Source organism: Bufo gargarizans, chromosome 5 (genome assembly GCF_014858855.1).
Source record: "Bufo gargarizans isolate SCDJY-AF-19 chromosome 5, ASM1485885v1, whole genome shotgun sequence".
NCBI classification, from domain to species: Eukaryota; Metazoa; Chordata; class Amphibia; order Anura; family Bufonidae; genus Bufo; species Bufo gargarizans.
Genome location: NC_058084.1, coordinates 354,470,209 through 354,492,137, shown reverse-complemented (window position 1 = coordinate 354,492,137; position 21,929 = coordinate 354,470,209). Strand labels below are relative to the sequence as shown.

Below are 21,929 nucleotides of genomic sequence, written 5' to 3'. Positions count from 1 at the left end.
CTGTGTTTTACACACTAGGACCTAGCCGAGTGAGATTTACATTTATCATTTATGCCGCCAATAATGTTTATTTTTATGGTATCACGATTTATGATCACTGGTGAGCAAAAATGTTATTGTTGATCTGTCCCTTTATTTACACTGACAAATTATCAATATGATTGCTCAGAAATTTGCAAATGATGATAAACCACAAGTGTAAATGGTTCTTTAATGGGGATATTTCAAACATAGGGCTTGGGGCAACATACGCTGTAAATACGGCCCTGCTAATACAAAGTGAAGAAAAAGCTCAGTCTAGATATACCGTACATGTAATAAAAAAGTATAAAAGAAAATCTCTAAGGCCATTATATCCTTTCACAAATAAACAGATCTCAGACACTTGGCGTCTGTTGCACATTGAAAGCTGAACATTGTATTGGGTGCAGAATTAGTCCTTCACATTGGCACTGTGATACTACATTCTGGGTAAGTTGATTCCTAACTATACCGTCATTCTAAACATGGACAGGCATACTGTGCTGTAGAAAATGAACATCTTACATCTTCAATGAAGAAGTAAAAAATGCTTTACAATGTATCAATCACTTATTGTTTGGCAGAGTTTCTTTATCAATGTAAATGTTGGTAATTTTGGATAAATATATTTATTACAATAATTTACAATGGTTTTCATAACCCGTTAAAGCGATGCTCCAGTTCAAGAAAAAAAAAAAGTCACATTAACTGGGGAACAAACAGAACATTTACATACATGGCATCCAACTTTTCATCTTTTCAGCTGCAGATCTGCTCATTTCTGGGCTCCTCTTCTGTCATCCAAGATGGCCACTGCACTTCTTAAGGGTCCAGTCACACGTCCGTTGTTTCTTTCCTGGTCTGTTCCATTTTTTTGCGGAACAGATCTGGACCAGATCTGTACCCATTCATTTTCAATGGGTCCTGAAAAAAAATCTGACATTGTGCTGTCTGATTTTTTTCAGGACCCATTGAAAATGAATGGGTACAGATCTGGTCCAGATCTGTTCCGCAAAAAAATGGAACAGATCAGGAAAGAAACAACGGACGTGTGAATGGACCCTAAGACTAACTGATGCACACTGTGTATTTGGTAGTCAAAGACTTTTCCTGCTGCCATCGGATTGGCCAGCATTTGTCACAGTGTAACGAGGGACTGCAGTGTGACCTCTTGTCCAGTAGATGGTGCTAGAATACAATGGAAGGGCTGTGGCGAGAGAAGCAGGAAGTCTGGGAGGTGGAAGGTAGTGCTAGGAGGAAGGAGGAGGAGGAGGAGAGTGAGTGCAGTAAGGGGCTTGAGCAAGTAAGGAGTGTGTAGTGGAGTGGTGCTCCTGACCGAGAATAAGGCCGCTGAGGATTGCAAAGTAAGGCTACTTTCACACTAGCATTCGGGGCTCCGCTTGTGAGTTCTGTTTGAAGGCTCCCACAAGCGGCCCCGAACGGATCCGTCCAGCCCTAATGCATTCTGAGTGGATGCGGATCCGCTCAGAATGCATCAGTCTGGCAGCGTTCAGCCTCCGCTCCGCTCAGCAGGCGGACACCCGAACACTGCTTGCAGCGTTCGGGTGTCCGCCTGGCCGTGCGGAGCCAAACGGATCCGTCCAGACTTACAGTGTAAGTCAATGGGGACGGATCCGTTTGAAGTTGACACAATATGGCTCAATTTCAAACGGATCCGTCCCCCATTGACTTTCAATGTAAAGTCTGGACGGATCCGTCTGACTAACTTTCACACAGAACTTTTTCTGAAATATAATGCAGACGGATCCGTTCTGAACGGATCCCATCGTCTGCATTATAGGAGCGGATCCGTCTGTGCAGACACCAGACGGATCCGCTCTGAACGCAAGTGTGAAAGTAGCCTAAGGAGTACAAAGAAATCATTGAGTGCCCCAATGCAAAGAACTGCGACAGAGAGTCAGCTGGCAGGTGAGGTCTTAGAACATGCATGGAAATAGAGGGAGTCTCTTGGCCCACAGGCACACCACTATAGAGAGACCATCACTGCCTGGAAGGGCTTATGCAGCATCACTGACTGAAAAGCTGTTCCTTACCATTGTTATTACTTTCATACGTTTGCTTGTTTGCTCTAATTCTGACTCCCATAACTTTTACATTTTTCTGCTGATGGCCCTGTGTAAGGGCTAAATTTTGGCAGGGCAATCTATAGTTTTTATTTACACCGCGATAGATTGTGTCATTGGGGACGTGGCAATACTAATTGTGTTTTATCTTTTTATATATTTATATAAATTACTATTATATATTGTTATATTTTTTTTTGTTCAATATTAGTGTTTTGTTTATTTATTTATTTTTAAAACTTTATTAAACTGTAAACGAAGTGCGCAAAGTGAACAAAGTTGTTCCTATGCCTGTTTGGGACATGAAAGGTACAATGAGTACTGGACTGTTTAAGTCTGTCTTGGCACTTTGTAAGTCAGAAATAAATGAATGGTGAACATTTTAGAGTGTAAGCCCTTGTGGGCAGGGTCCTCTCTCCTTCTGTACCAGTTTGTTACTCGTTTGGTTCACGCCTATTGTACCTGTTTTTGTATTATGTATTGATGCCATTTTCATATGTAAAAGGATATGGAATAAATGACACTTTCATAAATAGAATTATAATTGTTCACTTTACTTAACACAGAGTCTGCTAATTCATCTATAAGGACTCCAGTAAACAGCTCTAATAATTTGGGCTATCTGGGGTCCCATATGGCATAAATGGAGTGGGTTTTCTGTAACTCCAGCTGTTAATGGAAAATCCTCAAGGACTGGATTTGAGAACCACTGGTGTAAGGGTACAGCCACATGATCAGGTTTCTGAAGCCAAAACCAAGAGTGGATTCAAAAATGAAAAGTCAGAACTGTCCTTACTTTCTCTCCTTTTTTGAATTCACTCTTGATTATGGCCTCAAAACTGCAGAAACTTGACTGTGTGGCCGTACCCTAAGGCTGGGTTCACACCTGAGCGTTTTACAGCGCGTTCCTACGCGCTGTAAAGCGCTCAACAAGGAGAAACCAATGCTTCCCTATCGGCATGGTTCTCATCTGGGCGTTTTACAGCGCGTACGATCGCGCTGTAAAACGCCCCACGCCCCAAGAAGTACATGAGCTTCTTTGGGGCGTCTCGTCGCATGCTCCCCCGTACATAGACTTTCGGGAACGCGCGACAATGGGCGTTCGCTTGTCTCTATGCGCGATTGCAAACGCCGGTACAATCGCGCATACAGAGCGCTCCTTTCAGAACGCTCAGGTCTGAACCCAGCGTAAGTCTCCACAAGTCACTAGTGTAAGGTACCAATCTATATGACACTAATCATGACTCTCAAAACCAGATAATCAGTTTCCTCCTTAATAAAACACTAAACAGGAAAAAAATGTGAAAATCCCCTGTAATCCTGTTACTTGTTTTTACTTATTACCATACTTCAATCTGGAATAAGAAATAGATCACGTTCTCTCAGCTATTTCCCCTTCCTCTTGTGACAATTGGCTAAAGGAAGAGCGTTCCCCGCTGCTCTTTTTGCATGTGGGGGACAAGTAATGTAAGCCCCGCCCCTTTGGCAAAACGCCATCCCTCAGCGATCTGTCAGCCAAAATGGAAGAAGTCAGAAGGAAATTAAGCTCCGCGTTCTTTAAATATTTCTACAAAACTTTCTCTTTCCTGAGCATGTAGAAAGTCAAGCAGACAGACGTTTATCCTCAATTTGTTTCATGTTCCTTTAATTTTCTTCTGGCGGCTTCTTGCAGAGACTAGTGTAATAAGTAATAATGTGAGTGCTAATAACTGATATCTACACCCGTTGCAAAAGGCAATGGTCCTGTAGATGAACACAGCGAAGGAAATTAGTTAGCATTTTTTTTTATTTCCAAAGCATTAGTCATGACAGATGCCATTGACTTTATGGATTTTTTTTTTATTAAACAGAGATTGTTGTTTTTCGTCTTAATTTTTTTAATTGAAATATACCTTTGTTAATATCATCAGCATTTTCCTTTTCTTTTTTTTTTTTTTTGCTCCCTTTCCAGCAAATTATATTATTGACAGCAAATCATAAACTCGTGTGTCCTTCTCTATCCCTCACAGCAATCCATGGGATTTAATGAGGCAAAGATTTTTACATTTTATTTTTAATTTGATTTTGCATTTTTATGAGGCAGCCTCCATGGTAAATCACATTAAAAATGTTTATGGTCACATTAGCTTTCTTGCTTACATACAGAGCTTACAGTTAATAAATGACTCTGATTTCCATAAAATATTCAGTGCAGGCCATTATTACAATGATTTTTTTTTATCCCTACTGCTAAACTTCAATCAGTTTTAGATTTGAAATGCTTTAAATGGCTGTGTGTAATGTTATAATTTGCGCAGCAATACATTTTTTATAGTTGCCAATGGTTAGAAAGGAAGCTTGGGCGAAAGGTATTAATTGGCATGCTTAATTATTTTAAATATATTGATTTTGCACTAGTTATTTGAATTTATAACTCATTTGCCATTTAGTGCCTGTATGTAATTTTCTTGTTTATCAGCACGTACAAAAGGATTTTGGCGATGTTACTGCGAAATAATGAGCTCTCTTGACAGTTTTTGTATTCCATTCTTTTCCCACATAAATCGGCTAAAAGCTTTATTATAAGATTACGGCTTCGCCGTTTTTATCTTTCGTTTATGGCTGTTTTTTGTTTTTGTTGACAGATTGTTAAGAACCATATTAATGTCTATTTTTGCACTATTGTCATTACATGACACTTTTTGGCGTTGAAGGCATCCCATGTATTAATATAGACGTAAAGGGTTTATGCCATGATTGATGTAAAAATTAAATACAGTACATGCCAATCTCTTCATAACAAAGCTAGAACCAGCCCTGTACCTCACATGGATCCAGAGATCTCTCCATTCATTGCTCTGCTAGATTTTCTTCAGTTTGGCAGCTCAGGGGTGTGTCCTTTCTGCTGCAGCTCTCTACATATCAGAATTCAGGGGGCATGTCCTTTCTAATGCAGCTCTTTCCCTGTAACTGTCACAGCTTCTAACAGTAGATATAGCTGTTGGCACTTGAAGGATGAAACAGAGCATGTGCGGTCATGGTCATCCAGCTCAGTAGGTGGACATGCACATTGCTATACAGATTGAACACCAGGGGCCATCATTCTAAGGAAATTAAGAAAACACCTCACAACCACAGCATTTTTGTAAAATTACAAAGGTAACATTTAATGTTGGGCCACCCTCTCAAAGAGGGTTTGTCAGCAGTTTTGATCATACTAAACTGCCGACAGTACTAGTTGTGGCTGGAGAGAGCTGATCAATATCTTTTGTGGAGCTTTTATTATTATAATTAGTGTGAATATTAAATTGTATTCCGCAAACATAAATGCACTGGGGGCAAACTCTCTGCACTGAGCTGGTCACAGCCCTGCCCCTCTGCTTAGTGGTCTCCTTGGTGGGATGCTACAACTGTCAATCAGAGCTCAGGAGCTGTGAAGCAGCACGATGCAGAGAACAGCTCACTGTGAAGCTTCACTTCCAGTGCATGCACAGGAGAAGAACCTGGCTGAATAAAATATCATATTCATACTACTCGACAAAAGCTAAGTTTGTGCTTTGTACAGTAGTTCTATTCCCAGCTCATACCTAGTTCTGTTAGCAGTTTAGCATGGTCAGAACTGCTGACAGACTCCCTTTAATATTTATTCCAAATGTTTTTTGTATTTCCACATTTCAGTTTTTGTATATAGTTTGTGAGGCAGTGACAGGCCTCATTGCTGTTAGGGGAGGTGTATGTCAGGATTTTCCATATCTTCCCCATCAGTTGCCAAGCCTGAGGCAATACCAGGTGCCACAATCACCTGAGAATAAGGCCTCATGCCCACTGCTGTTGTTTTGGTCCGCATCCGAGCCGCCTGTTTTGGCAGCTCGGATGCGGACCCATTCACTTCAGTGGGACCGCAAAAGATGCGGACAGCACTCTGTGTGCTGTCCACATCCGTTGCCCCGCTAAAAAAATATAACATGTCCTATTCTTGTCCACGCTTTGCGGACAAGAATAGGCATTTATATTAAAGGCTGTCCGTGCCGTTCCGCAAATTGCAGAACACGCACGGACGCCATCCGTGTTTTGCGGCTCCGCGATTTGCGGACCGCAAAACACACCACGGTCGTGTGCATGAGGCCTTAAAGAAACCTCAGAGTGAGAGATGGTGGAGAGTGGGATCCTGGGACGTATGATCCTGGAGAGTGTGGAAGCAGAGTCTGGCAGAAGCTCTGTGTTGGGATCTGGGAGCCTGGTGTCTGGATGAAGGCTTGTTACCTGTTTGGCGTGAAAACAGGTTGGTACTGCTGTCAGCAAGGACTCTTTGAGGCAGAATTGCCACATGGTGTGAAGTACCACCAGCACTGCAAGGTGACTTTTTGCTTGTTTATGACTGCTTGCTTTGTCACTTGCCTAAAGTGTGAATAAAACACTGAACTGTTTGATCCAAAGAACTTGTGGTTGCCGCTATACTTCGTCCGCTAATCCTGTCTACCAGAGCGAGTCCCCTCAAGTTGTATTGAAAAGTGCAGTTAAATATGCATTTCAATACAGTTGGAGTATCCCAGTCAAAGATACATAGAAAGTATATTATAGTGCATTTGTATTGTGCAGCAGTTGTGTGTGGTTCTGCTGCGATACCGCAGCTATATAGAGGGACAAACGCTATTGGAACAAATAATTGCAACGGGTGTGATGTATAAAAACTGATTAAGGGGTGGGATATACCTTCTTCCACAAAATACTGATTGAGAGCTGTGATATATCTGTTTCCCCAAATAAACAGAGTGGTGTGCTATAACTGTTGTGGCAAAAAATGGATGGGTTTGTCTGCTTCCACAAAATACAGATTAAGGGGTTTGATATACCTGCCTCCACCAAATATTGATTGAGGGGTGCGATATACCTGTTTCCACAAAATACTGATTCAGGGGTTCAATATACCTGTTTCCACCAAATATTGAATGAGGGGTGCAATATACCTGCTTCCACAAAATACTGATGAAGGGGTTTGATATTCCTGCTTCCACAAAATATTGATTGAGGCCTGCGATATACCTGCTTCCTCAAAATACTGATTAAGGGGTTCGATATGCCTGTTTCCACTAAATATTGATTGAGGCATGCGATATACCTGCTTCCACGAAATACTGATTAAGGGGTTTGATATACCTGCTTCCACAAAATACTGATTCAGGGGTTCAATATACCTGTTTCCACCAAATATTGAATGAGGGGTGCAATATACCTGCTTCCACAAAATACTGATGAAGGGGTTTGATATTCCTGCTTCCACAAAATATTGATTGAGGCCTGCGATATACCTGCTTCCTCAAAATACTGATTAAGGGGTTCGATATGCCTGTTTCCACCAAATATTGATTGAGGTCTGCGATATACCTGCTTCACTCAGCCTTCTGCTTCTGCACCCTCCTTATCCTCTGTATCTGCACCCTCCACACTTTCTGCTATGTGCACCCCCAAATACACCACCAGCACCATAGCCCCTCCACTCGAGTCAGAGGAATTATTTTCCCATCCATTCCCAGACCTTACCGATGCGCAGCCATTCTTGACATAGAATGAGGAAGAGGAGGTAGCAATGGCCTCCACCCATTGGTCTGACGACAGTACCCAGATCAGCCCAAGGAGGGAGGTCCCCGCTGTTCCTGCCTACTCCGAGATCTCAAATGTCAGTGGTGGTGAAGGTGACGATGATGACATGTCAATTGACGTCACATTGGTGCCCACAAGAGAGGAAGATGAGGGGAGTTCATGAGGGAGAGAGAGAGGGAGAGATGGAGCAGCAGAGAGGTAGGAGAAGCAGGCAGAGCTCACATGGCACAGTAGCATACTGCAAATGTTTCTGGAGTGAGCCACCATGCATGGTCACATCTGGCGCTCCCAGGACGCCAGCACATGGCTTCGCAGTGTGGGCTTTTTTTTAATGTGTCAGCTGCTGACAATAGTGTTGCCATCTGCAGCCTGTGCTGTCAACGCATACGTCGCGGTAAGCCCAACACTCACCTAGGGACGACCACACCTGGCCTCCCATCACCGAGCCCAGTGGGAGCAACGTCGTCAGAACCCACAAAGCCACACTCCCGGCGCTCCACGTCCTGCCTCTTCTCCTCTCTCCTCCCATTTATCCTCGACTCCACCTTCCATGGTGCCGTCGTCGCGTTCATCTGGCAGAAGGCAGGCTTCCGTGGACCAAATGTTCGAGCGTAAAAAGTTGATGACACTGGATAACCCTCTTACCCAACAGCTGACTGCTGGCTTGTCGGAACTGCTAGCCCGCCAACTACTGCCATATAAACTGGTGGACTCGGAGGCCTTTAGAAAATTTGTGGCCACTGGCACACCGCAATGGAAGGTCACCGGAAGGAAATATTTCTCCCAGAAGTGACGTCCCAGAGCTATATGGCCACGTTCAGCGGCAAGTGAATATATCTTTGGCACACAGTGTTGGCGCCAAGATACATCTGACCACAGACACGTGGTCTAGCAAACACAGGCAGGGAAGGTACATAACTTTTATTGCCCACTGGGTGAACTTTCTGATGGCCGTCAAGCATGTAACCCGTGGCTCCCGTGTGGATTTGGTGTTACCCGCAAGGATTGCATGCAGGCCTGCCTCTTATTCTCCTCCTCCTACTCCATCCTCCGTCTCCTCCTTGGCTGACTCCTCCTTTTCCACTGCTACCGCCTCTTCCGCTGTGCCCCCCAAGGTCCCCAGAACCTATTCGAAGTCCCAGGCGAGATGTTGCCATGCTGTGCTGCGGCTGTTGTGCCTAAAAGCCAAGAGCCACGCCGGTCCTGCACTACTTTCAGCTCTGCGGTCACAGGCCGATCAGTGGCTAACCACGCTCAATTTGACAGTTGGTAAAATGGTGTGTGACAACGGTGCCAATCTGCTGAGCTCGCTGAAACAGGGCAAAATGACACACGTGCTGTGCACGGCACACGTCCTGAACTTAGTCGTGCAGCGATTCGTTGCCTAATACCCTGGGGTCCAGGACGTCTTGTGGCAGGTCAGGAAAGTCTCTGCCCATTTTAAAAGATCTTACACGGCCATGGCTCGCCTTGCTGACGTTCAGCGGCGACACCACTTGCCCGTCAGATGTCTTATTTATGACAGCCCGACACGCTGGAACTGTATATGCTTAATAGGCTCCTCCAGCAGCAACGTGCTGTTAACGACAACCTGTACGAACTCTGCAGCAGGACAGGTTCTGGTGAACTTGGTTTCTTTTCACTGTGCCAGTGGCTGCTCATGCACGATGCATGCAAACTTCTGCGGCCATTTGATAAGATCACCAAACTGGTGAGTCGCAGCCAGGGCGACATGAGTGACATTGTACCTTACGCTTTCTTTCTGGAGCGTGCCTTGCGTCGTGTTATTAATCAAGCTGTCGTGGAGCAGGAAGAGGAGGGAGTCGCAATGCTGAATGAATTTCCAGTGGGGGCTACTCCATCTGAGACAAGTCAGCAAGAGTCTGAAGAGGAGTCAGAGGAGAATGGTGGCTTGGGGGAGGAGGAGGAGCAAGAAGAGCAGGGTTTGTGGGGGGACTTTAAACTTTTCGGGGATCCCTGTTGTTGTCCGTGGCTGGGGGGAGGAGATTGAGGACGATATTCTCCTGGGCTATGAGCAGGAGCCAAGGCGCAAATGGGGGCCTTCATGCTCCAGTGTTTGAAGAGGGACCCCCGTATAAAAAGCATATAGGGCAAGGACCAGTACTGGGTGGCAACGTACTTAGACCCCCGGTACAAACACAAAATAGTGGACATGTTACCAGCATCACAGAGGGCTGGCAGAATGCAGTATTTCCAGACCTTTCTGCGATAGATGTTGCATTCTGCTGTTGCGGGAGCTGGCAGAGGAATTTCCACCCACAGCTAAACAGGTGCGGGTACCAATCCTAACGTGCCTGCAAGAAGAGGACTCGAAGATGTGTTGGTCACTTTGGATATAAGATCATTCTTGCAGCCAACCCATCGTCAGCCCCCCTCCGGATTCAGCCTCAGGACCTAGACCGACAGGTGTCCGACTACAGCCGATGTGGACGCTCTGAGAAGCGAGGAACCCCTGGACTACTGGGTGTGCAGGCTTGACCTGTGGCCAGAGCTGGCACAATTTGCCATGGAACTCTTGGCTTGCCTCTCATCAAGTGTCCTGTCCAAAAGGACGTTCAGCGCAGCAGGGGGAATTGTGACCGATAAGCGCACTCGCCTAGCTCACGACAGTGTGGACTACCTCACATTTCTAAAAATGAATGAGGCATGGATCTCGGAGGAATTCAACACCTGTGACGACCACGTGTAATTTAATTTTCTCATGCCAGCCCACACATATCTGCCACCACCCAGAACAAAGAATGGTCCTTGTCTTATGTATATACAGTGGCATAAAAGGCCCTATCTGTCAAGTGAATGCTTAATTTTTGGGGCCTGTATTCCAGTGGCCTACAGTCAAATTTTTATCCAGTGTCTGCCTAATGTACCTCCAGCCATATAATCACAAGTTATTTTCTGTCATGTGAATGCTTAATTTTTGGGGCCTGTACTTCCGTGGCCTAAAATAAAAGTTTTCTAGGCTCCAGCAGGGCACATTTTTGAGAGTTTCCCTTTAAGATGCATAAAAATGGCCCCTGATTAAAATACGTATTTTTGGTGGAAATTTTTGCAAATAATCCCTCCGGTATGTCACTGTCCATGTTGTGGGACTATTTGTGCACTTCTAGTAAGTATTTGGTGGCTGCAAATATGACCTAAAGGTTTTTCAGGTTCGCTGCCTGCCATTAAAGTCAATGGGGCCCAGACGCGAGGTTTGCGAACATTTTATCGCGAGCGCGCGTTCGCGAACCGTCCCGGCCGATGTTCGTCTATCACTATAGGACATGTTCTATTTTGTTGCTGGGTCGTGGAACAGAAGTGCGGATGCGGACAGCACATTGTGTGCTGTACGCATCTTTTGCGGCCCTATTGAAAATGAATGGGTCCGTACCCGTTCCGCAAAATTGCGGAACGGATGCGGACCCATTTTGCAGACGTGTGAATGGACTCTACTGTGTAAAAAAGCTGTGTGTGAATCCACAACTAGAGAACTTATTTCTGTTGAGCTGTCTGTTTCAGCTTAAAGGTTCATTTTAGATTTTCCTGACTTCAAAATGTTCTTCCAGATTTGTAACATTTAAATTGAAACCCCATATTTTATAATTATGGTCTGATGTCAAAGAAAAGAGATAAAGGAAAGATTCAAGACAGAGCTGCCGTGGACCAGCCGTTACATTTCTCCAGCTGCAGATGGTTCTATTCATTTAAACTGTATTCTCCTCCCTTTTATATCAGGGACTACTAACAATCGCTATGTTCTCCGAAATTCAGATAAAGATGATGTAATGCCTGGCTTTATGGCTTTTATTTCATTTTATTTTTTTATTTCTTAAACACAATGGTTTCCCAACTTTATTGTATGTAGTTACCTCAGCTACAAAGGCATATGCATAGATTATCCAGGATGCCAAAGGACTTGCACGTGTTTAGATTACAAAGAGGAGCCTCAGATATATTGCTATGTAACATTTAGCTCAAGGCCCGCTATGTTTGTATGATTTTATTTTCTAATTCCTTTCCCATATAAAAAGGAATGGTGATATCTCACACTGGCTGCGTTATAAATGGTGCTTATATTTAGGCCTATTTAAAAAAATAAGAAAGAACCTTTTTTTCCCCTTCAGATTCAGCTAGACACAATTTTCACCATATGTTGTAGTGTTATCTGTGATAAATTGTTCTGTCATTGATTGTGTAAGACATGTTTGCATGCATATGCATGTGTGTGGAGAGCAAGGAAATAATTAAGGCCGTCTAGTCAGAGTGTGTGTTCATTTTTTATTCATATGTGCCTTTTTGGTCTTGTCAGATGTTGAGTTTTTCTTCAGTTGAATGAGTTCAATCTTTTAAGACTCATCCATCTGTTGGAAGTCAGTGCCATTTAACAGGTACCTTGTTCAGAGTTTGCGTTTTATTCCGAAAGGTATCAGAGATGAAGGAACCTTTTAAAAAAATTCTCTTCCTTCGTTTTTCAAATTATGACTCTAGTTTGCTACAAGTTCTAGTACCAATCATTTGCCTTCTGTAAATGGATTCGGTCGCATAGTGATAATAGGGGCTGAAGATTTTTGTGAACTTTAAAGAGGTTTTGTGTAGGCATGCAGGCATTTACTTACTCAAGGATAAAATAAAAATCTCAATATGCTTACCCTTAGAATTCCTCACCAGCCAGGGTTACTCACCACATCTGTTTCTACCCTGGCCTGACGACGTGTTGTTCATAGGGACAGCATGTCACAAGAGTGGGCCAGCTAGACATTGCCCACTGTAGTGATGTCCCTAGGGTCGCCACGTCACTGCAGTGGCTAGTGTTTGGCTTGTGCAAATGTTTTCTAAAAGTAAGTATATTAAGTAATAGAACAACCACTAAACGTAATTTAGAAAAATCTTAGACGACTGCAGTAGGCCAACACCCAACATGTAGGACAGGCTAGGTTGAAATTTCATCTTAGACACACTTTTAAAGTACAACCCGTATACTAAAGGTATTCTGGTTTCATGAACTTGATGCCCTATTGTAAGAAAAGGTCATCAATTTCAGATTGCTGGCGGTCTGACTTTTGGCACCCCCTCCAATCAGCTGTTTGTAGGAGCTACCATGCTTGTGCAAGAGCTGCGTTCTCTTCATCTGTCCCATGGGGGTCGTGCAATATGGTAATGAGTCCAAATTCAGAGCAGGCAGCGTAGAAGCAATACGTGTAACAGGCACAGGTCAGGCAGCTGAGGGTCAGAATATGGTAAACAGGCAGAGGTCAGTACACAGCAGACAACAGAATGGAACACTTTTGCAGGAACTTATAACACTAGGAAACCTATTGCTAAGGCACCATCCCACTGGGGAAGGTGCCTGAAATACCCCAAGGTTGCCAACCATTGGCTGGTAAAGATTGGGCGCATTCATTAGCCCTTTAAGAACCAGAGCAGGAGCCTGGTACAGCCTGCATGTAGAGATAGAACGGACATGACAGCCGGGCCCACCTAGAAAGTGACAGTGGGAGGTGGGTCTGGCCCACCAGGTAAGTTAAGTGTAACAGACTGCAGCCACTACTGTGACAAGGGGCAAGTGTAGGTTGAAATTATATTAAATTCAAGTTTCCTAGAGGGTATTTAATAACCATGTTCAGTGTCAGGCTCATTAAAGTGTTGTATGTGTGTATATATATATCTTGCTGAGCTTGGAATGATACATACTTTATTCAGTATGACGCATAATAATCTGCCGATACAAGTGCAAGCTGTTCCATGTCACTTACCGATGACTGGTGAATCCCAGGTGACTGTATGATCTCTGGTATTACACCTTTATTTTGCTGAATCTTCAGTCCAGCCGTTGTAGTTGTTTTATTTCACCACAGAGGGCCAGAATCGAGCCATATTTCAGTGAAACCATATTTTCTCTTGCTTTTTTGTGCAGATGATGGCATTTTCAAAGCTGGCGAAGACAGATCAGAAATGTGGGGGGCATCAGAAGTTCAGGAAGATGAAAACACTAAAGTGGAGGTTCCGGTTGATCAGGTAATTTGCCTTACAGCTTTTAAGCCATCAAATGGTAATGAGAAAAAGAAAAATAATACAAATTGTTTGCCTGCTGAACACCAGCAGCTGAGGCTGGAAAGCTATAAAGGACTCATTTTAAAGCTCATATTCCAGCAGCTAATTAAAGTGGAAATGCAGACGAGTGCCTTTAATTTCAAACATTCAAAGCCTTTTCAGGCTATTTTTTTTAAGAGTTATAGATTGGTAAATGTTACTATTTTTAAGGGATAATTTGCATAATGTTGACATTGCCTTAGGTAACCTTTTATAAATCTAGCCTTAAGAGAGGCTGCCGAGGCTTCAAAGTAGGCCTGTAGATATGGCAAGATTACATTTAAGCTGATCTTTATAGCTGCGGTAGTACATGCTTTATAGCTCTCTTAAATACCTCCTGAATGTATAATTATGTATGCTGCACTAATTGGACCAGTGAGTGCTTTGAAGTCACCTTTTTGTATATTCATCCTCACATTACACGGCACATGGATTTTTTTAGTCATTCCTAATGGACTTTCTAATAAACAGAGTACTTAACATACAGTATGAACTGACACTAATAGCAGAATTTGGGTCATGGCATCATCTCAGTCTTTTTATTTTTGTCAGTTGTTCAAATAATTGAAAAATGGATTAACTCCTTTCTGCACAGAGTTGTACATTTAGGGTACAGACAGGGAGTACTTCCTTCCCTGTGATGTTGATGCACAAGTGATGGTGTAGGCTGAGGAAACAGACTTGCATCATCACCCATAGGAGTCAGCTGTAACTAAAAATTAACCCCTGTGGGTTAAAACCATTTTCACCTTCTCCTTAGGGTCACCAGCTGTCTCTGACAGGTGAGAATCTAACCTATTATTGCTAGATTCTAGTAGCAAGCTCCCTCTACCAAGGTGACCACTATACTACACTGAAAACTAAGCACAAAGATGGTTGTAGGGTGGTGTTAATGGAGAGGTTCCTCTTTAAAAGAAGCTAGTCATGGACCAGATGATGTTCTGTATTTCTTGAACATTATTACAGATATAGTGGGACAAAATCTTAGTGGTTGTGGTCATGTTAAGAAGCACAGTCCACTTAATGGTTTTAGTACTCAATCATAGTAACATAGTATATAAGGCCGAAAAAAGACATTTGTCCACCCAGTTCGGCCTGTTATCCTGCAAGTTGATCCATAGGAAGGCAAAAAAAAAAAAAAAGTGAGGTAGAAGCCAATTTTCCCCACTTAAGGGGAAAAAAATTCCTTTCTGACTCCAATCAGGCAATCAGACTAACTCCCTGGATCAACGACCCCTCTCTAGTAGCCATAGCCTGTAATATTATTACACTACAGGAATACATCCAGGCCCAGCTTGAACTCTTTTACTGAACTCACCATCTCCTCAGGCAGAGAGTTTCATAGTCTCACTGCTCTTACTGTAAAGAATCCTTTTCTAGGTTTGTGTACAAACCTACTTTTCTCCTGGGGCAGAGGATGTCCCTTGTCACAGTCACAGTCCTGGGGATAAATAGATGATCTCTGTACTGACCCCTGATATATTTATACTAGAGGTGGGACGACGAATCTGTCAAATACACTAATCCCTTGAATTTTGCTGGATTCATGGACTCGAATCCCGATGTAATTTAAGAAATTCGAATCCGACGAATCCCGCCGCGACGTCACATCCCCGTGCCTCCCGAGATGCCTGCTATTTCCCTACCCGTGAACTTTCCCTAGTAAAACCCTAAGCAAGCACCGCATAACAGCCTGAGGAGCGCATTCACCTCGAGTCCCAGGCGGCCGCCTCTGCCGTGCCCGGGCAGCGGGTGACACTCTCTGGACTTGTTTGCACAGCTCTCCTGCCAAGTATTTTTTCTCCACCCACAAAAGGAGGAGAAGGAGGAGGTTCAGACAAACTGATGTGGTTTGAGCCTCTTCAGCCTCCGTCCTTGAGGTTACTTTCTTTCTGTGTTGACGAATACTTTGTTGAAAAAAGTAAGGACTCTTTATTTTTTCATATTAAAAGAATATTGAGTTTGGATCACTTCGTTTCTTACACCGTTCACACAATTCTTATGTACAGGATTCGTAGGATTCGAGATTTGAAATATTCGAGAACCTTTTCGGATTCGAAAAAAAATTGGATTCGTCCCACCTCTAATTTATACATAGTAATTAAATCTCCCCTCAGTCGTCTTTTTTCTAAATTGAATAACACTAATTTTGATAATCTTTCAGGGTACTGTAATTCCCTCATTCCCATAATTACTTTAGTTGCCCTCCTCTGAACTCTCTCCAGCTCTGCTATGTCTGCCTTGTTCACAGGAGCCCAGAACTGTACACAGTACTCCATGTGTGGTCTGACCAGTGATTTGTAAAGTGGTAGGACTATCTTCTCATCACAGCATCTATGCCCCTTTTGATGCAACCCATTATCTTATTGACCTTGGCAGCAGCTTCCTGACACTGGTTTTTACAGCTTAGTTTGCTGTTCACTGAAATTCCTAGGTCCTTTTCCATGTCAGTGTTACCCAGTGTTTTACCATTTAGTATGTACGGGTGACTTGCATTATTCCTTCCCATGTGCATAACCTTACATTTGTCAGTGTTAAACCTCATCTGCCAGATCCATTTGTAGCAGTATACTGTCCTCTTCCGTGTCAATTACTTTACACAGTTTAGTGTCATCTGCAAAAATTGATATTGAAGAACAAAATCATATTTGTTTCAGTTACACACAAGGTAGCAACATGAACAGTTGAACAGTTGTGTAACCCACATATTGTAGGTAGGGCTGCAACGATTAATCAACGTTATCGATAATATTCGATAACGAATACCGTTATCGAATAATCGGCCGATTCGTTGCTATGCGGGTGGTCAGGCTCTATGCCTGCGGGTCCTTGAACTTTAGATCACTGCACCTTTATTACCTTACAATGAAGCTCCAGTAACAGGCAGAGCTGGCGGCGGCGTAACGTCACTTACTCACGTGACACGCATGCTCCGCCTGCTTTATTCATAAAGTAGGTGGAGCAGGCGTGTCACGTGAGTAAGTGACGTTACGCCGCCGCCTGCTTTGCCTGTTACTGGAGCTTCATTGTAAGGTGAAAGAAGATGCGCTGATTTAAAGTAAAAGTTACTGCCGGTTAAGGAATACTGCTATGAGCGGAGGGGCCAGGGCTGTTATGGGGAGGGGGATCTGTGTATGGCAGTGTTATGGCGAGGGGGATCTGTGGATGACACTGCTATGGGGGAGATCTGTGGATGACACATATAGCATAAGATGCTATATAGTGTCATCCATAGATCCCCCATAGCATAGTCATCCACAGGTCCTCCCCATAACAGCGCCATCCACAGGTCCCCCCCATAACAGCGCCATCCACAGATCCCCAATAACAGCGCCATCCACAGATCCCCTCTATAAGTGCCATCCACAGATCCCCTCCATAAGTGCCATCCACAGAACCCCTCCATAACAGTGCCATCCACAGAACCCCTCCATAACAGTGCCATCCACAGAACCCCTCCATAACAGTGCCATCCACAGAACCCCTCAATAACAGTGCCATCCACAGTTCCCCCCATAATAGTGCCATCCACAGATCCCCTATAACAGTGCCATTCACAATTTTTTTTAATATGGCCTTTGAACATAATTTTTCAAGTAACATCATATAAACCCAATATTTTTGTCATTTTGGTGTTTTTTCCCGATTAATCGATTATTCAAAAAATCGTTAGCTGCAGCCCTAATTGTAGGCTCTTGTTCACTTCACAAAAGCCACAGTCAGTGTCTGTGGTACTTCACACAAGCCCAGCTGTTCAATCATCTCCCACTGACTATATTTGTTTCTCTGACATCATTCTGCCCTGTTCTTTAAAGGCTATGGATACCTTTGTGACCAATTTTTTTTAAAATTATTGCATTGCACTCATTTTGAGCTAAAAAATCATTTTTCTGTCTTTATTTAAGATTTACAGTCCCTTTCTCTGTACAGACTTGAGATTCTCCAGTACTAGGCACTGTGTTTATATTGTTTCCCATCAGGCACCTTAGCTGATGGCTCCCAACCTCATAAACAATCATTATAGCTCAGTTTTTTTCTTACTGATATTGAATATGGCTTAAATAAGTGTTTATGAGTATGAGTACTTCAAAGATAAAGGATATACATAGCCAGCAGATAACGGCTCAAGGTAAAAGTAAGATGCTGACAAGTAAGCCAACAGTTAACCCTTTATAACAAAATCTGCTGAATATTTTTAATAAAGACCAATTGAAAAAATTATTTTTATCCCAAAATGAGTAGAATGGCTTCCAGCACATCATACTCCACCCAAGTGGAACAAGCTCCCGGCCTACTTGTTGCTCAGGCCAATAACAGCTTCAATAAGGCAGCACACACGGACCATCTGTAATCTCTTCCTTTTGGGTCAATCCTCCCATTTTAAAGAGACAACCAATAATAAAGGATACAACTGCAGTCCATATGCTGGAAAAATGGCGAGTATAGCGTTCACTCTCGTCATATGGTGGCCTACCAGCTGTCACATATATCAAATTCTGGCATGAACTATTTTATGTTTGTAGTGGAGGCCTGGTCATGTGAAGAGGTATTTCTATTTCCATATACTTAAACATTTTCATGATGTCCTCTTATCATATACAGAAGATGTAAAGGGTAGTGCTACCACCATCAGTTTTCTGACTGGTAATATTGCATCAGACAAGTTCCAGTCTCTTATAATTAGCTCATTAACTTGCATTACATTCAGGTTTTTTTCTGTACACTAAATGCACTGTGAGATGATTTCCAAGTAAGCAAATTAGTAAAGGGTTACAGAGTTCACACAGTGCCAGCCAGACATTAAAGGGAATACCAATAATGCATGCAGTGTCCAAAATGAAAGCTGCGTTTGAAGCTGGTCATCATCATTCTCTGACAATAACTAATTATTTCATTTTTCCTTTTATAAATAGCTAACTCTAGGGCAAATACACTCCAGGAATTTGTAAGTAGGGGGTTTGAGCTGAAAATGCTTTTATGTAATGTAATAGATAACACCTTTCATATTGCGGCAGAAAGTGATCAAATATATATTATTGTATGACACAAATTAGCAATAAACCAGTTGCAAGTCCTTGGTTTTTGGACTGTTTACAATATAGCCCTTTGACTAGTGTATATAACTACTGTACATGTCACTAAACACTACTCTAGCATTGAAGGTAGCAAGGAAGTACATAGAGCATAGGTGGCATATTGATTTGTTATGGGCTCATAAAAAGATAGGACGCAGCCTAGACTAGCCCACCTCTGGACTGCCCTACTGTTCTACAGTCACAATATCATTAACAAAGAAGTGAGGAGGGCAGATATTTCACCTTTCTGTCCCACAAGAGATGATTGCGGGTAGCATCAAATTCTGGCTCTCCTCCCTGTAGAGGTATATAAAAAGTTGCAAGGGATACTACTTCCTGAATTACTTAAGGTGTTTGAGCACTCGTTGGAGGCAGGTTCGCTACCACATTCGATGCAGGAAGCTATAATTGTGGTTTTACCTAAGCCTGGGAAGGATCCAAAGATACCGGATTCTTACAGACCAATTTCGCTTCTCACAGCTGATGTTAAGCTCCTGGCGAAGGTGTTGGCGAACAGGCTGTCCAGGGTGATTCTGACTATCGTGCACCCGGATCAGACGGGTTTTATGCCTGGGAAGTCGACGGCTATTAATCTTCGTAGGTTATATGCTAGCCTAAATATTCCGGCGGATAATTGTGGAGACAGGGCCTTGCTTGCTCTTGACGCCGCCAAGGCGTTCGATAGTGTGGAGTGGAGCTACCTGTGGGGGGTTTTGAGCAACATGGGATTTGGTCCGCGGTTCGTTCAGTGGGTAAAGGTCCTATACTCTAGTCCCAAGGCGAGAATCAGAGCAAATGGAGGGTTGTCAGACTGTTTCGCACTCGCCAGGGGCACCAGACAGGGATGCCCATTGTCGCCCTTGTTGTTTGCTCTTGCAATAGAGCCGCTTGCGGCCTATATCCGCTTATCAACAAATATAGAGGGGTTCAGGTACGGCGAGTTGCATAATAAAGTGGCCATGTACGCGGATGATACTCTGCTCTTTATGGGTGACACGGGTGCATCCCTGGATGCGGCCATGGCGTTGATTGACAAATTTGGAGGCTTTTCTGGGCTTCGGATAAATTGGCAAAAATCCTCTTTGATGCCGATTGATGGGCAGGCCCTGGCGGGTAGGCGTGTAGATAGTTTGGTTCCCTGGGTGGATAAATTTAAATACTTGGGACTGTATATAACTCCTAGACTATCGGATTTTGAGGATCTTAATCTGTTTCCGTTGCTGGCTAACTTTAGGTTGAAGGTGAGGTCATGGTGTAGGCTTTTTCTTTCGGTGGTGGGTAGAGTGAATCTATTGAAAATGGTTATGATGCCCCAGTTGCTATATGTACTGAACAATGCTCCCGTGTGGATACCCCTGGACAGATTTAAGAAAGTTCACTCTATATTTAGGGATCTCATATGGAAGTATGGTCAGGCCAGGATTAAACTGGAGACATTGCAGTACCCTAAGTCTGAAGGCGGCCTGGCTGTTCCTAATGCATGGATTTACTTTTTAGCTTCCCAGTGTCAGCATTTCAAGGGTTGGATTAGCTTCCAAGTGCCGGACATGACAGGGCAGATATTGCAGAGTTGGTTGGGCAGTCGTGACCTCATAGGTATTCTGGAAGGGTCAGGTATGCATGGTGGGAGGGGAAAAGTCCCTCTGGTTGAACTTATGAAAAAAGTTTGGGCAAAGGTGAAGCAACTGAGAGGTGTAGGTGGAATCAGTGAGCTTTCCCCTATTAGAAATAATCACCTATTGCCTGAATTTTTTGCCATGACAGGACTTCGGAATTGGGAATCTCATGGAGTGATGAGAATTGGCCAATTGATGGAGGGCAAGTTATGCAAGTCGTTTCAGAACCTGCAGCAGGAATTTAATATCCCTAGGGGATGGTTCTATAAATATCTTCAATTGAGGCATGCCCTTGAGGTCACGCTGCGGAAAGGGTGTGTGATAGCACAAATGGAGACGGTTCATAAGCTTGTTCTCTCGGCAGGAGGGGGGAAAAGAGGGCTGATATCACAGGTGTACGCTCTTTTACTTGATAAATTCTTAGAGGAGTTCCCGCTCTTAAGAATGAAGAAATGGGAGGCTGACTTGGGAGGTATGTCTAAGGATAAATGGGAGGATATACTGGAAGGAGTCCCCAGGGTGTCCTTGAGTGAACAGGGCAAGTTGTCCCAACTATTTATCATACATAGAGTATACAAAACGCCGGTGTTCCTAAAAAAGGTTGGAGTAAGAAGTGATGATAAGTGTCCTAAGTGTATGGAAGAGGGGGCGGAGATTTGTTGCATATGCTGTGGTCTTGCCCAGTTATTGGTGTTTATTGGGATGCTGTCAGGAATATGATTAACAGTAAAATGTCTTTGCAAATTCAAAAGGACCCTAAGGTGTGTGTATTGGGGTATGTGTCTGAGATTGGAGGGACTGAATCGGTTAAGGTGGCTGTGGGGAGGTTGTTGTATGTGGCTAGGAAGTTGGTGGCCATGAGGTGGATCCAGGGAAGTCCGCCCACATTAGAAGAGTTTGAACGGAAGGTGCATGACATGTTGATATTGGAAAAAGGGGTGTTTGTGAAGAGAGGGTGTTATCAGAAATTTGATAAATTGTGGAGTGAATGGCTATCTCATACTCATGTGGTTATATAGACCTTGGATGGCTCATGACCAGTTAGTTGGGTGGGGAGGGGGTTGGGATGGGTGAGGGGGGGGGGGGGGTTGGGAACTTGGGAGGGGTCTTGGGCTAGTTAGGACAGGTACAAATTTTTGTCTCATTACCGGATTCTACAAATGTACATGTTGTATACAGATGCCTGGTATAAACATATGTTGGTATTTATATGGAAACTGTTGTATTTCGATTCCACATGGTGGATATGATGAGGAAAGACTGTATTGTTTTTATGATGTCCTACGGCTATTGTTTCAATAAAAACGATTTGATTCAAAAAAAAATTCTGGCTCTCCCCTTCCCTATCCTACAGTGGTGGGATATGATTGCATTCGCAAGTACTGTGCAGTATTTAGATTTTTGGTATGGGACACTTTTTGCATAGTAAAAATCCTAAAAGGTAGATGATTAGCATTCACATA

The 21,929-nt window shown here is 43.4% G+C and overlaps 1 protein-coding gene across 2 annotated transcripts in view; it reads left to right on the top strand.

Annotated features, from left to right (window-relative positions):
- DCDC2 (doublecortin domain containing 2) overlaps positions 1-21,929 on the top strand; it is a 137,568-nt gene that overhangs the window by 102,743 nt on the left and 12,896 nt on the right. For both annotated transcript variants that reach the window (XM_044295235.1, XM_044295234.1), the window contains exon 8: positions 13,600-13,700. In XM_044295235.1, the coding sequence (XP_044151170.1) occupies positions 13,600-13,700 (101 nt within the window). The remainder of the gene's footprint in view (positions 1-13,599; positions 13,701-21,929) is intronic.